This window comes from Dreissena polymorpha, chromosome 16 (genome assembly GCF_020536995.1).
Source record: "Dreissena polymorpha isolate Duluth1 chromosome 16, UMN_Dpol_1.0, whole genome shotgun sequence".
In the NCBI taxonomy this organism is placed as follows: Eukaryota; Metazoa; Mollusca; class Bivalvia; order Myida; family Dreissenidae; genus Dreissena; species Dreissena polymorpha.
In genome coordinates, this window is record NC_068370.1 from 28,436,152 (window position 1) to 28,451,119 (window position 14,968).

The 14,968-nt window shown below is 32.6% G+C and overlaps 1 protein-coding gene across 1 annotated transcript in view; it reads left to right on the forward strand.

The window, feature by feature from the left end:
• Positions 1-14,623, forward strand: part of LOC127861732 (uncharacterized) — a 124,617-nt gene extending 109,994 nt beyond the window's left edge. Inside the window, exons 20-23 of the mRNA XM_052400416.1 lie at positions 680-718; positions 5,178-5,212; positions 5,556-5,623; positions 10,072-14,623. Of these exons, the coding sequence (XP_052256376.1) occupies positions 680-718; positions 5,178-5,212; positions 5,556-5,623; positions 10,072-10,094 (165 nt within the window). The 3' untranslated portion in view covers positions 10,095-14,623. The remainder of the gene's footprint in view (positions 1-679; positions 719-5,177; positions 5,213-5,555; positions 5,624-10,071) is intronic.
• Positions 14,624-14,968: the final 345 nt, after the last annotated feature.

Sequence of the window (14,968 nt, forward strand, 5' to 3'; positions counted from 1 at the left end):
TGTATAAGTAAGCTCTTAGGAACTAATGATGTGACTTTATGACAGTTTATATTTACTTTCAATTTAGGTAGGACATGTGCACTTAATGTCAGGACATTCTGCTCCTTTGAATGTTCATGGATTGTTCTTTGAATAATACATCTTTGCAGTGTTAAATTACGGATTCTATCTATCCTAGTTGTATGGCACAATTTTTGTTTGAATTTAATATTCTATAGCGTGTTTTGATTTTTAAGAAGGTCATATCAGTATTTTTCAAATTGTAGAACACCACCTTTTATGCCCCCGGATCGAAAGATCGGGAGTATACTGTTTTTGGCCTGTCTGTCATTGTATGTGTCCGTGTGTGTGTCCCAAAACTTTAACCAAAACTTTAACCTTCTTCATAACTTTTGCAATATTGAACATAGCATCTTGATATTTGGCATGCATGTGTATCTCATGGAGCTGCACATTTTGAGTGGTGAAAGGTCAAGGTCAAGATCATCCTTCAAGGTCAAAGGTAAAAAACAAATCAAGGGGGCATTGCGTTTTTGACAAACACACCTCTTTTTGTGTTTGTAGGCCAAATAAGAGCTACATGTATTGATTAGCAATTAAATCTTTAACAGCTTAAGCATCAGGCATATTTCTTTGTGTTCATTTAAGTTTAAATGTATTATAACTTGATCATTTTAAGGTCTACACAAGATTCTCTCAGATTATGTCCATGGTTTCTGTAAGTTGCTATGGCAACCTCGTCACCCTTATTTACTCATCTTCCAAAACCCATTTGCATTTGACCTGACCCAGGTTGGTAAGCACATTTCAAGCACTTCATTACCTACATGTTTATAAATTCAAATAATTTAAGTTCACAAGTGTTTTTATGCCCCCCTTCGAAGAAGAGGGGGTATATTGCTTTGCTCATGTCGGTCGGTCCGTCCACCAGGTGGTTGTCAGACGATAACTCAAGAACGCTTGGGCCTAGGATCATGAAACTTCATAGGTACATTGATCATGACTTGCAGATGACCCCTATTGATTTTGAGGTCACTATGTCAAAGGTCACGGTGACCCGAAATAGTAAAATGGTTTCCGGATGATAACTCAAAAACGCATACGCCTAGGATCATGAAACTTCATGGGTAGATTGATCATGACTCGCAGGTGACCCCTAATGATTTTGAGGTCACTAGGTCAAAGGTCAAGGTCACGTTGACCCGAAATAGTAAAATGGTTTTCGGATGATAACTCAAGAACGCAAATGCCTAGGATCATGAAACTTCACAGGTAGATTGATCATGACTCGCAGATGACCCCTATTGATTTTGAGGTCACAAGGTCAAAGGTCAAGGTCACGGTGACCCGAAATAGTAAAATGATTTTCGGATGATAACTCAAGAATGCTTTTGATCATGACACTTCATAGGTACATTGATCGTGACTCACAGATGACCCCTATTGATGTTTTGCAGAGAGCTTTCATAGAACATACAGTGATTTTTATTTTCTTTTTTTTTTTTTTTTTTCTAATCACATTGTGTCAAAAGACATGAAATATGGGTGTTAATTATATTTTTGTATTTGCTTTATAACTTTCAGTATATAATATTTGAAGATTTCATGTCATACACTTACTTATTTTTTTTCCTGCAAAAGTAAAATTAAATATTATATTGTAATTATATATTATTATTGTATTATGCATTAATGAGATTATGTTATATAATAAAGCTGTTAAGTTATTGTGAAATTTATTGATTACCATAATTGTAGTAATTTCTAATTGATTACCATAATAATAATTATTTATAGCATGCCTTCATGTCATTTGAATTATTATAGTACACAAAACACTCTTTTAATTTTTAGCACACATAACAATTAAAAATCCACTACAAAAAAAGCAATGGCACATTGAAATATCTTATTTCACATTGTAATTTTCCATCTGTAAAGGTGAGGAATCTTTATTATAAAAAACCCCACCAAGCAATAACCAAATATTTATGCATAAATATGTTACCAATGTATTAACTTTAAATTTTGTTGAAATAGAGCAATCTAATTGGGCAGTAAGTTCTTGGTGTGTATAAAATTCACATTTTGTTAAAATGAATCAAATCTGATTGGACAAGAACTTAATTTGTTGGTGTGTGTTAAAATGAAGCAAATCGGATTTGACAATTAAGTTCATTTCTTGGTATGGTAAACTTCAATATTGTGAAAATGAAGCAATTGGACAGTAAGTTCATTTCTGGAATGTTCAAGCCAATTAGATGAATTGTTAGCTGAATTTGCTTAACTTATCCTTTTTTGCATTATCAAGTTTATGTCCATAGAAAACGTATATGTTTGAACATATATTAAGAGGTTTGTAAGTAAAAAAAGGAGGAGTTATGAGCATGAGTATTTGGAAATCTTAACTCTTTCAATAACTGTGTTGACCATGTCTATAGCTTGAAATGACCAAGTTAGGTATAATAAAGTACCATTATGAGACAACCATGAGTGTCCAATTAGTGAATAATTCTGGCAACCAGACTTCCTGAAACTGGGGGGGGGGGTCATTTCCATAATAAATGTTACCAATACAATGCTGAGGCAGATGCATGTTTGTATAATGTTGCATAGTCTTCTTAATTCAGAGGTTTTGTTTTTGTTTCATTTGTCATTTTGTTGTACAGTTAACCCTTTGCATGCTGGGAAATGTGTCGTCTGCTGAATTTCTAAAATTAACATTTTCTGCGATTTTTTTCAAAGCATACTATCAGGATAGCAAACAGTTTGGATCCTGATGAGACGCCACGTTCTGTGGCGTCTCATCTGGATCCAAACTGTTTGCAAAGGCCTTCAAAATTCGGTGAAATGAATCTATGCCATCTAATTCAATGTAAAAAGGAGAGGATTCAATTTTAATGACATTGGTCCAATGTGGAAACATTGTTTATTCAAAAGATTTGATATTTAATTTTAAAATATGTGTACATTTAGTGCACTTATTTAAACCATTAACTTGTTATTAAAATTGACAATTAGAAACAACATTTGTATTTTTTTATAAGTACTTTTTAAGAACACAAATAACAAGACCTCTAAATATGTAAGCGCTACATTGCCATAAACTGTTCTTTTCTTTCTTTTAGAAAATATAACATAGGTTGTCAAACAAATTTTAATCTTGGCTTACAAGTGGAAAGGCACAGCGTTTTTCTTTTCTTTTTTTGCAAATTAATCTTTGCTTTTTCTATGCTGACACTTGACTAATTAGTATATTCAAAATTAAGAAGGCACTAATTCAATCAACTCAGTTAAACTTTACATATTCTCTTTGGTATTGCGTAACGAATGGTAAAATTCTACATGTATTTTTTACCTTACCTAATGCTGTCCTAATCTCCTGCTTTGTTTTCCGACACTATAAAATATATTCATGAAATACTTATGAGAATATGTATTGATCATTAGATAAATAAGTTAGATGCATTTAGCATTCATAGTAGACTTTCTTTCTTCCCGCAACTCAACCAGCCCAAAGTAATCTATCACATCTCCAACATATCTTACATATATGCTTAATTATATCATTAGTCACACTCTGAGATAACTGGGTTGAATGCAACCTGGGCACCGGCTATTCAGTACTAAATTGGATTTTCGTCAAGAAGTGTCTGCCTTTAACCCTTTATCACTTAGATACGTATTTTGACATGATTTTAGTCCCTTAGAGAGTTGAATGTTATCAAAGACCTTTCTTACTAGGTTCAAGTTTTAAAGGTTTAATTTCCAAACCTTAGATACTGATGGGCAGCAAACAGCATATAACTTCAACAGACTGCGAGTTACTTGCAGGCTGTTCTGGTTTTATGCTGTTTGCACATAGACATTTTGACTTCACTTCTGAGTGGGAAAGGGTGAATATAATGAAAGCCCAAAGTATTGTACCTGATAAGCCAGTGCAGAATTCACAGGCTAATCTGGAACAACACTTTATGCACATGCATTAAACCCCCTTTTGTCAGAGCACATCTCATACCAATTTAATATATCACATACATATTGGAGCATACTGCTAGATAGAAACATGCCCAAAAAGATGTTACATAAAAAAGTGGAAGTTGAAATATGTCCAACAGGCAAATTAACAATTTTGTCAACTAGGTGTATGTACTTCAAACACTTAAGCATTTGAGAACTTCCTGATATCAATAAGGACGTGAAATAAGTTCAAATAACATATCCATTTTGGGAATCTGCAAGAGTTTGTGGGAACTGATTTACATCTTGAATAGTTTTACTTGAAAATGCTTAAAGATCATTCATTTTACTTGTGTTATTTTTACTAACATCAGCATATTTTTATTTTTTGTTGGTAATGGCACAGCATCTTTTATACTTACACTTATCAGAAAAAAACTGTTTAAAATGTTCACACCCTAATTCAATTTGCAATTCATCTTAATGTTTTAAAAATAATTTTTATCCCATAATTTGTGCCATTTATATTAACAATACATTATGCACAATATATTTTATCAAGTTATTACCTTTTTATAGCCTAATGCTTATGTAGAAACTCGTGTCACTTTTCTGGGTAGAACCATTACTTTGTGTCAATGGGATGACCTTGAGAACGCTCCATGCCAGGACCTCCTGACTGCTAGGCAGAATTTATGTTTGTACTGTTTGTACTGATGAAATAGTTTCAATACTGCGTAACCAATTCAGCTTATTTTTTATAAGTATAAATGTAATTATTTTAAAAGTATGCTGTCTGTAACATATTAAAAACTTATTCAATTACCGTTATTACTCTATGTTTTCGGACACTTAACGTTGCCGTCAGACAAGGACCTGCCATGTTTTATGATGTTAATCTGGTTGTAAAACCCCATGATCAAAGTGTCATTAGATATCGAAAACAGGACCGAAATTTGGTAAAATAGCGCTGTAAAATATACTGTCCGAAAACTAAGAGACATTAATTATGGACGAAAATTCGTGTGTCCGAAAATTAAGAGTCACTAAAAAAAGGGTAGTCCGAAAACTTAGAGTGTCCAAAAACATAGAGTAATAACGGTATTTACTAAAGATCAACACTCTTTTTTAGTCTCAACATTTTTGTTAAATATTGTTAAACAAAATAACAACTTTATTTATTTTTTCCAGTAATTGATTGTTTTATTGTGTTGCAGTACATGAAATCTGGGTCCTCCAGCACTGCTCTAGCGTAAGTAATCAAGTGAACCACATGTTGGCTATCATTTTGTTGTCAATAGTTACAGGAGTTGCATTCTCAGAAAAGGGGTTAAATGTCCTCCCTGGTTAGCCTGTGCACTCTGCACAGGCTTATCAGGGACGACATTATCCGCTTTTATTATACTTTTTGTTTAATGGAAGTCTCATCTTGGCAAAACTCCCGTTTAGGCAGAAAGTGTTGTCATGGCCCAGCTTGGGTCAACAAGTACGCTTTAAGCAAATTCAGCATTGTATTCCACATATTTAAATGCTTAACAGTGCTTATCAGTAGCTAAGGCTGCTATGGTTACCAATTTATTATTGGCTTTCTCCAGAGATGGACCTCAAGAGACTTATGAAGACGTGGAGGCAAAAGAAGGAGATGAACCATTGGAGCAGGACGGTAAGATAGACTTAAGACTTTATTAGTCTGCTGACAGTAAGATAGACTTAAGACTTTATAAGTCTGCAGACAGTAAGATAGACTTAAGATTTGTTAGGGATAGTGCTTCTTTCATATCTTGTCCCCTTGCTCATATTGTTAACTTGTCAATCATACAGGGTTCTGTTCCTGATGACCTCAAGTCAGCGAGAGTTATTCCCCTCTATAAGAAAAGTGTTAAGACTGAGGTTGAAAACTACAGACCGGTTTCGATCTTAAGTATCATCTCAAAGATCCTTGAAAGAGTAATTTATGACCAAGTTGAAGGTTGCTTGAATGACAAAAAGCTTCTGTATAGCTATCAATCAGGATTTAGGCGTGGCTACTCTACAGACACCTGCCTTACCCATTTATCTGATTACATTCGTTTTAAGATGGATGAAGGTAAGATGGTTGGTATGATATTGTTAGACCTACAGAAGGCCTTCGATACCGTCAATCATAGTATTTTAATCATGAAACTTGAGGCTATTGGTCTCCATAGTGACGCAGTCAGGTGGTTTACCTCCTGTCTTTCCGATCGCCTTCAGGTTTTTGACGTATCGGGTACTATGTCCTCCGAGGCCTCCATCTCATGTGGTGTTCCTCAGGGCTCCATTTTAAGTCCCCTTTTATTTTTAATTTATGTGAATGATATGGCCGCTGTGGTAAGAAATAAAATTTTACTTTATGCTGATGATACTGGCATCTTGGTAGCTGGTAAACACATTTCAGAAATTGAATCCATTCTTTCTAGCAATCTCGAACTTATAAGTGAGTGGTTAGTGGACAATAAACTTTCCCTACATCTTGGTAAAACAGAATCTACACTGCAACTCCAATATATCGCGGTTGAAGGGGTCCAAAGGTCGCGACCGTGATATATCCGGCGCGCGATATAAATTGTCAGTTTATGTATGCATGTATATGTATACATTAGCATCATTATGCAATCTCAAAACACGCTATTTACCAACCTTATTCAAGTTTGTGTTATATCCATATGTCATTAAGTGGTATAACACAAAACATTATTCCATGTGAGTATTTTCAAATGCGTATAATTAAATTTTTAATCCGAAAAACATTGCCGAGTTTTATTGTTCAAGAAAGCATGCACAAATTAGACCCATGTACAAAATGACGTCATTCATTTCTCATGAAAAGCATGCACAGCATGGGGTTTTATAGTAGAGCATTGTGACTAACTGATCTATATTGTATACTGTATCTAACGCACACAGATTGTTGAGATAGGTCAGTATTGACTTGTGACATTTACTGTTATAATTGTGTACACCTTCATGTGTGCACTGGTGCGTTTCGGCAGTTCAAAGCAAATTCAATAGAGATTTGTAACACCTGAAATGACCTGTCATGTTTGACAAATGGGTCTTTTGTTTATCGCAGATCACAGGTGTTAATGTGATGTACAATGTTAGCAAACAATCTGGTCAAAACTGGATTATGACTGTTGGATTAAAGTTGGTGAAAAAAAGGGAAAAATACTTGCTTGAAACGGATTTTAATGCATCAAATTCTCAGATAAAAACATTTTATTTAAGGATTATGCTCGTCAGATTTTTGGGAGCCATAGCCGATTCGCGATATATTGGACAACGCGATATAACGGACCGTGATATATTGGAGTTGCAGTGTATATTGTTTGGTTCAAAGCCCAAACTAAGGTCAAATCCTCAGTTAAATGTCTCTTGCAATGATGTGTCAATTACTCCATCAAGTTCTGTTAAGTACCTAGGTGCTATATTGGACCAGTTCCTGTCTGGTAAAACCATTTCTAGGTCAATTATTACAAAGGCAAACTCAAGATTAAAGTTCCTATAAAGAAATAGTAAGTTCTTAACATTGCACACCAGAAAACTCCTTGTCATGTCTCTTATACAGTGCCACTTTGACTATGCCTGCTCTTTTTGGTACCCTGGTCTTATTCAGTCACTTAAAAATAGGCTTCAAACTACACAAAACAAGATGATTAGGTTTGTTCTGAATACGGATAACAGATCACATGTTGGTCAAGAACAGTTTTCACATTTAGGTTGGCTGCCTGTTTCAAAACGAGTAGAACAGATAATAATTTGTCATGTACATAAGATTAAAAATGGCCTTGCACCTGAGTATATGGGTGAGAATTTTAAGCCAGTGTCTGGTGTACATAATCGATGCACTAGGTCTAATATGGTAGCTCAGCCAGAATCTGATCATTTTGCTGAAAATTTTACATTTGAAGACTCTGGTCGTTTTTCCCAACCAAGAGTAGGAAGTTTTGGTTCTAAAACATTTACATATAATGGTATCTGTTTATGGAACAATCTTCCTCAAAACATCAGGGATGTACCTAAACCTAACAATTTCAAGGGTGCCATCAAGAAACAGTTTTTAGAGTCTTTATAGCTTTTAATAGTATAATTATGTCCCCCACTATAGTAGTGGGGGACATATTGTTTTTGCCCTGTCTGTCTGTCTGTTGGTCTGTCTGTTGGTCTGTTGGTCTGTTTGCGCCAACTTTAACATTTTGCAATAACTTTTGCTATATTGAAGATAGCAACTTCATATTTGGCATGCATGTGTATCTCATGAAGCTGCACATTTTGAGTGGTGAAAGGTCAAGGTCAAGGTCATCCTTCAAGGTCAGAGGTCAAATATATGTGGCCAAAATCGCTCATTTTATGAATACTTTTGCAATATTGAAGATAGCAACTTGATATTTGGCATGCATGTGTATCTCATGGAGCTGCACATTTTGAGTGGTGAAAGGTCAAGGTCATCCTTCAAGGTCAGAGGTCAATTATATGTGGCCAAAATCGCTCATTTTATAAATACTTTTGCAATATTGAAGATAGCAACTTGATATTGGGCATGCATGTGCATCTCATGGAGCTGCACATTTTGAGTGGTGAAAGGTCAAGGTCAAGGTCATCCTTCAAGGTCAGAGGTCAAATATATATGGCCCAAATCGCTTATTTTATGAATACTTTTGCAATATTGAAGATAGCAACTTGATATTTGGCATGCATGTGTATCTCATGGAGCTGCACATTTTGAGAGGTGAAAGGTCAAGGTCAAGGTCATCCTTCACAAGGTCAAGGTCATCCTACAATGTCAAACATCATATAGGGGGACATTGTGTTTCACAAACACATCTGGTTTTTTATGTTCTGTTAAAATACTGTGATACATTTTTAAGTCTTATGATCAATAAGATGCAAGGATCTCATAATTATTCTTAAACTTATAGTATGCTACAAAGTGTGTTTATTAACTACATATGCAGTGTGTAACTTTCTTATGCAACTTCTGTGATAATAATGAACATGTGATTATATGTGTTCATTCTTAATCAGTAATATACTTTATTAAACAGTACACATTGTGATACATATAAATTATTAAATATCTAATACATGACTGTTTCATGGTTACTGCCACCAATATCAAGGACCACAATGGAAATAAGTGAAAATCATTTTTCTCTTTTTTGTGTTATCCTTGGAATTGTGTGTGCATTCCATGGTTTGCTATGTATATTGCTGTGATAATATATTTTATATTGCCTGCATTATGTAGTAACTATGTAATGTTCATATGTTTACCAAATAAAATCAATCAATCAATCAATCAAGATTTGTAAGTCTGCAGACAGTAAGATAGACTTAAGACTTTATAAGTCTGCAGACAGTAAGATAGACTTAAGATTTGTAAGTCTGCAGACAGTAAGATAGACTTAAGACTTTATAAGTCTGCAGACAGCAGTAAGATAGACTTAAGGCTTTATAAAACTACAGATGGTAAAATAAACTTAAGACTTTAAGTTTGCAGACAGTGAGATAGACTTAATTAGGATTTTATAAGTCTGCAGATGGTAAAATAGGCTTAAGAATTCATTAATCCCTATTTCACTACTTCTTATGGATATCCATCTTGAAATTGATCTATAACATTAAACTGTGGAGTCACTATTTTTGTGTGAAAATTAATAACAACTGCAAATATCTTTTACTAGGTCTCTGTCAAATGAGATTCAATACCACAAGGATAAGTCTGCGATCCAAATTATGCAACATTTAAGACTATAAAAAGCCATTTGGAAGGATATGGTTAATTGTGATCTGACGAAAAATGAAATTCAAGGAATATGTCATTTGTCTTTACAGGGATATTTGAAAGCTTCAATGGTCCTCAATTGGTCTATACATGCTTTTGATACAAACTTAGATAGACGGGTCTAGACTAATACAAAAATAGGCGTCTTAATTTTTTTAAGTTATAGAAATAAAAAAGTAGTTATCAAATACAACTTTTCCATTTTTATTTTAATTAGCCGTTTATCTGTAGTGTTTTTTTTTTTAATAGATATATCCTTTCTCGGTAAAATAAATAAATACATGACACTTTCATTAATATATTTACAGAAATCTACGAAGAGTGTTCTTAACACATGACATGCTGACGATGCAGCGACTACGGCATATTGAAAAATATTTAATAAGCATTATTCAGTTTTATGCATTTATGTTAACAATAGAATTATATTAAATCTATTTTGAGTATTGCATTTGTATAAAGAAAATGTATGTGTATATATATTTGTATGTTTCTTGATTATTTGTTAATGTCTGCTTCATTGTGTAATATTTTAATTAAACTGAATTGATTGTTCACATGTTTACATCATTCCTGTTTTTGTCATATAGTTTTGTTACAGTAAATTACAAATAAGGTTTCATTTTGATAAGTAGAATAATACTTTTCTAAGCTTAACAATTTATTTTTGTTTGTATAGCAATACATATTGTGCCATTGTGTTTTTACAAGTTAGGTGCCAGATATTTAAAAAAAAATATTTAAATGAATACATATAATCATATAAGGATGTACGGTATGATTGTTTCTTGCTTTGTTTTTCAATATAGTCCAGAATGGTTTTAATTCTCTGTATGCTGATTGTCAAGTCTTCATCAGTCTCAAATATTAAATAAAAAGTGAGGGTCTCTGTGAAGTTTTTTAAATATCATATATTATTTTAACATAGTTTGGAATTCGATGAAACAGGATGTGTGTGTAAAATACAAAAACATTTAACCATGATCTAAATATTTAATAGAATAATCAAGAATATATTTCATTTTTTTAAAGTGAAACTGTAAAACAAAAATTTAGAAACTCAAAATGGATATGTCTGGTTATCAGAAGTTAAAATCTTGTAGTTTTGGCATCTTGCTGACATGTACAATATTCTGACAATGCTTTACATGTACTCAGTAATATTTTGTTTTTGCATATTGTAATGAACAAAAGTGCTTGGAATTTTAGTACAGTTAAGACAAGTACATCAACATAACATATAGGTAAAAATAGAAATGTGAGGCTTAAGTTACAGCAATTTTAAGAAAGAGCTTAACTTTAAGTTTTTGTTGTCATTCATGTGCTAAAAAAAAATCAGTATAACTTTAACGCGACAAGTGATTCATGCTTTGTTTTTTTAGTTGCAAAGTAATTAAAGTACCATTAAGAGGAAACGATCATTCATCCTTAAATATATAGAATAAATTGTTTAGTCTGTTTGTATATTAGAATATAATGTGTTGCTCTCAGGAGCATAAGTTGTATGTAATTGTAAATGTGCTGTGTATGTAATAGTTTAAAATGTACGTATTAGCCTCATTCTGGGAAAACTGGGCTTAATGCACATGCAAAATGAGTCCACCCAGATTAGCCTGTGCAGTTTGCTTTGGTTAATCAGGGACGACACTTTACCTTTCTATTGAAGTTCTAAGCACAAATCCAGTGGAGGCAGAAAGTTTCATCCCTGATTAGCCGTTGCCAACCGCACAGGCTTATCTGGGAGGACACTATGCACATGCATTAAGCCCAGTTTTCCCAGAACAAGGCTCCTATTGTGATGGTGACATTGGTCTTGATAGTTCTCAGTCTTATTGACTCGATCATCAAATACTCGTTACCATGACTATGCCATCGTCCATCCAATTTCAAATTCAAACAATATACCTTTTTTTTGGGGGATAAATATGATTATTTTATCTTTAAAGACATGGAGTCAGTATTTTTTTATAATGCAGTACATGGTGTAAGTGGTATACTGAAATTGCATCAACGTCTGTCCATATGTGACTGTCTGTAGACAGATACTTGTGCTGAGGCATTCTCCAACACCTTTAGACATACAACATCAAAACTTGCAGGCATTTTTCCTATTCATGTAAAGTAGTTCATGTGCAGTTTGTTTACAATGGTTATGAATTATATTTCACCTTAGACATTCTTTAAACTTTTGACCTTCAGTATTTTAATATTCAATTTATTCTGAAGCATATCTGTACAAACTTTGAACTTAATAAGTAGATGAATCTTAATTAGAAGAGCACACAAAGCATAACTCTTGCTCTAATATTGTTAGAGTTATTGCCCTTTGGATATTTCTGTTTTGTAATTTTGTCCACAGCATTTGGTAAAATTAAACAGGTTTCAACTTTATATTTATTAGGTAGGTTAATATAATTGAGGGGATGTGCAATGCACAAGAGAAAATACTTTTGCTTCATTACTTTTAGAGTTATTGCCATTTGTTTGTATGTTTTCTGAAAATTTGTCTGAATCATATTTGTAAAAGTAAAAGAGGTATCAAATTGAAGGTAGGTTAGTTTATATCATTGAGGGGATGGGAAGTCCACAAGAGCCATAACTCTTGCTTTTTTTTATTTCTCTTTATTATTTAATATAGTTAAATTTGGAATGGAGCATTTCTTTAAAATTATAGGTGTCGACTTCTAACTTAATATGCAGGTCGATCTCAATAAAGGTTACTGTAATGAATAAGAACCATGACTTCTGCTTTCATAATTTCATATTTATTGCCCCTGAAATGTACCTGTTCTCGAAACTGAATTGCTAATGCCCTCTGACAAAGATGTTTGGGGAGGGGGTTGGGGTAATTCAGGCCTGACATTGACAGTTCTATATGAGTACTGTGCAAGTTATTGAAGTTATGATGCAAATTTTGAAGTATAATTCCTTACCATAAACCTATTGATAATTTAATACATGTATTGGTTACATGATAAATATTTGTTTATTTTAGTAACTTATTGATGATAAATTTGTTGAGCTTAAAATTCAATGGTACTGCTAAATAATGTTTGAAGAAAGATATTTGACTACAGGAACTAGAAAGTTTGTACTTTAATAGTCGTATTATCATTTATTTAGCGGAATATTTAAAACTATCTAATCAAAGACTTTTGAGTACCTGAAAAAAATCACGAAATATCAGAACATAGCTTGCTTTCAACCTTTTTGTTGTGTGCATAGATACTGCATGCTGTCATGTTATTGATATTGCTATGGATGTACATTGTAAGGAGGAATGTTTTGTTATAAATGGACCTCACAAATGTTCTATTCCAATAGTGTTGTCATTCATGTGCTCAAGAGTGCAATATGATGCAACAGGATGTTAAAACAATAGAGTTCGTGTCTGTATGTTGAATATTTACAGATTTATATATAGTGAGATTTGTATAGAGTTCCGTCATATTAAATCTATGTTTCATACTCAATGTTTATAATAACTTTATATAATATAATTATGTCTTTGTATAAATTATGTCTTTGTTTAATTTCTCAATTGGTCAGTATTAAACTGCTTTCTTTTCATAAAACTGCTGACTCAGTTTGTGATTGAAATTGTCACTTAATTTTATTAAAATATTGCATAATTCAACTGAAAACAGTACAACCTTATACAAGATTTAATTTATTTATACAAGAACTTTTAGGCAGTTTATCATGGTATTAAAATTAAATGATTTAATATTGATAATCTATTGAAATGGAAGAAAAACATTTGTACGAATAAATATTCTCTAGTCAGAATAGTGTGTAATTGGAGAAGATAACAGTTGCAGTAAACATTTTAGTGGTATCTTGAGATTTTCAATGGATTACTTTGTGTCAAACTTATATATTCTTGGGTTCTGTCAATCACAAAATTAGATGTCTAACATATAAATCCAAAGACTTATATAAGACATTACACAAAAATCCGCACGTTTAAGATCAAGGGAAACCCCCAGATTTTATGAATCCAAATAATTTAATTGGAACAACAACAAAAAATCTTCAATAATTAGGGGTATTATTATTGTGGCGGTTATAAATCTTACAAGCACATTCTGTAGTACCACTATCCAGTCTGTGAAAATGTGCTTTGTTGGTTAAGAATGTAGATATACTGGCAATACATTAATTAATTATGATTTATAACTTATGCATAGATTTCTTTACCACAATTTTTACATAGGCTTAGCATGCATTACCTCAATGTAACTTTCATGAACATTTTTGGTGTACATGTATTTATAAACATTTTTTATTTGTCCCTGCAAACTTTGTTATCACATTTTCATATTTGCCATGACATCGTGTTTATATGGAAACTTAATTTAAATTTAATTTGATATTTTATCTTCTTTTTGTTAGCCTGCAAAAATAAGTTTGGATTAATCCTGACTATGAATTTTTGGTTAGCGCTATCTGAATATATTTTTTCATTGACCACATTGTATAATGTTGTGTATATGCATTTAGATGATACCTATTATTACAAACAAATAGTCAAACAATTTTTATACCACTCTTAAACAATTACCTGTTCGACCCTGAAGGCATTGTTTAGTATTAATAAATCAATGGTCACTGAAAGCTGACTACTCTTCAACTGAGGGCTTTTATTTTCAATCATAATATAATGTTGATCCACCTCAATTGATTTATGTTGAAAATTCATATATATATATATATATATATATATATATATATATATATATTTGTGTTCAATTTTGTCATATTTTATCTAAAGCATTTGTTTATTTTGACATCCTGTAATGTGTCTATGCTGCATATATCTTTATTAGTAAACACACACCGATAAAAGTTAAAATTAAATGTGGTTTTCTTTATATATCCCATATGACCTCTAAGCCCTTTATGCCTTTAACCATTTACCTCTGAAACAAAGTGTAAAAGGTTGTGCAAACAGCATAAAACCAGAACAGCCTGCAAAGAAATCGCAGTCTGTTCAGGTTTTATGCTGTTTGCTGCTAATCAGTATCTTGGAAAATTATGAAGCCTTCAACATTTGAATCTAGGAAGAAAGGTCTTTAATTAAATTTAACTTTCTAAGCGACTAAAAACACGTCAAAATACGTATCTAAGAAGTAAAGTTGTTTGTAATTATTTAAATAACGACTTCAGGGTATCTGGAGGAAACATATAAAAGCAAGAAAAAAG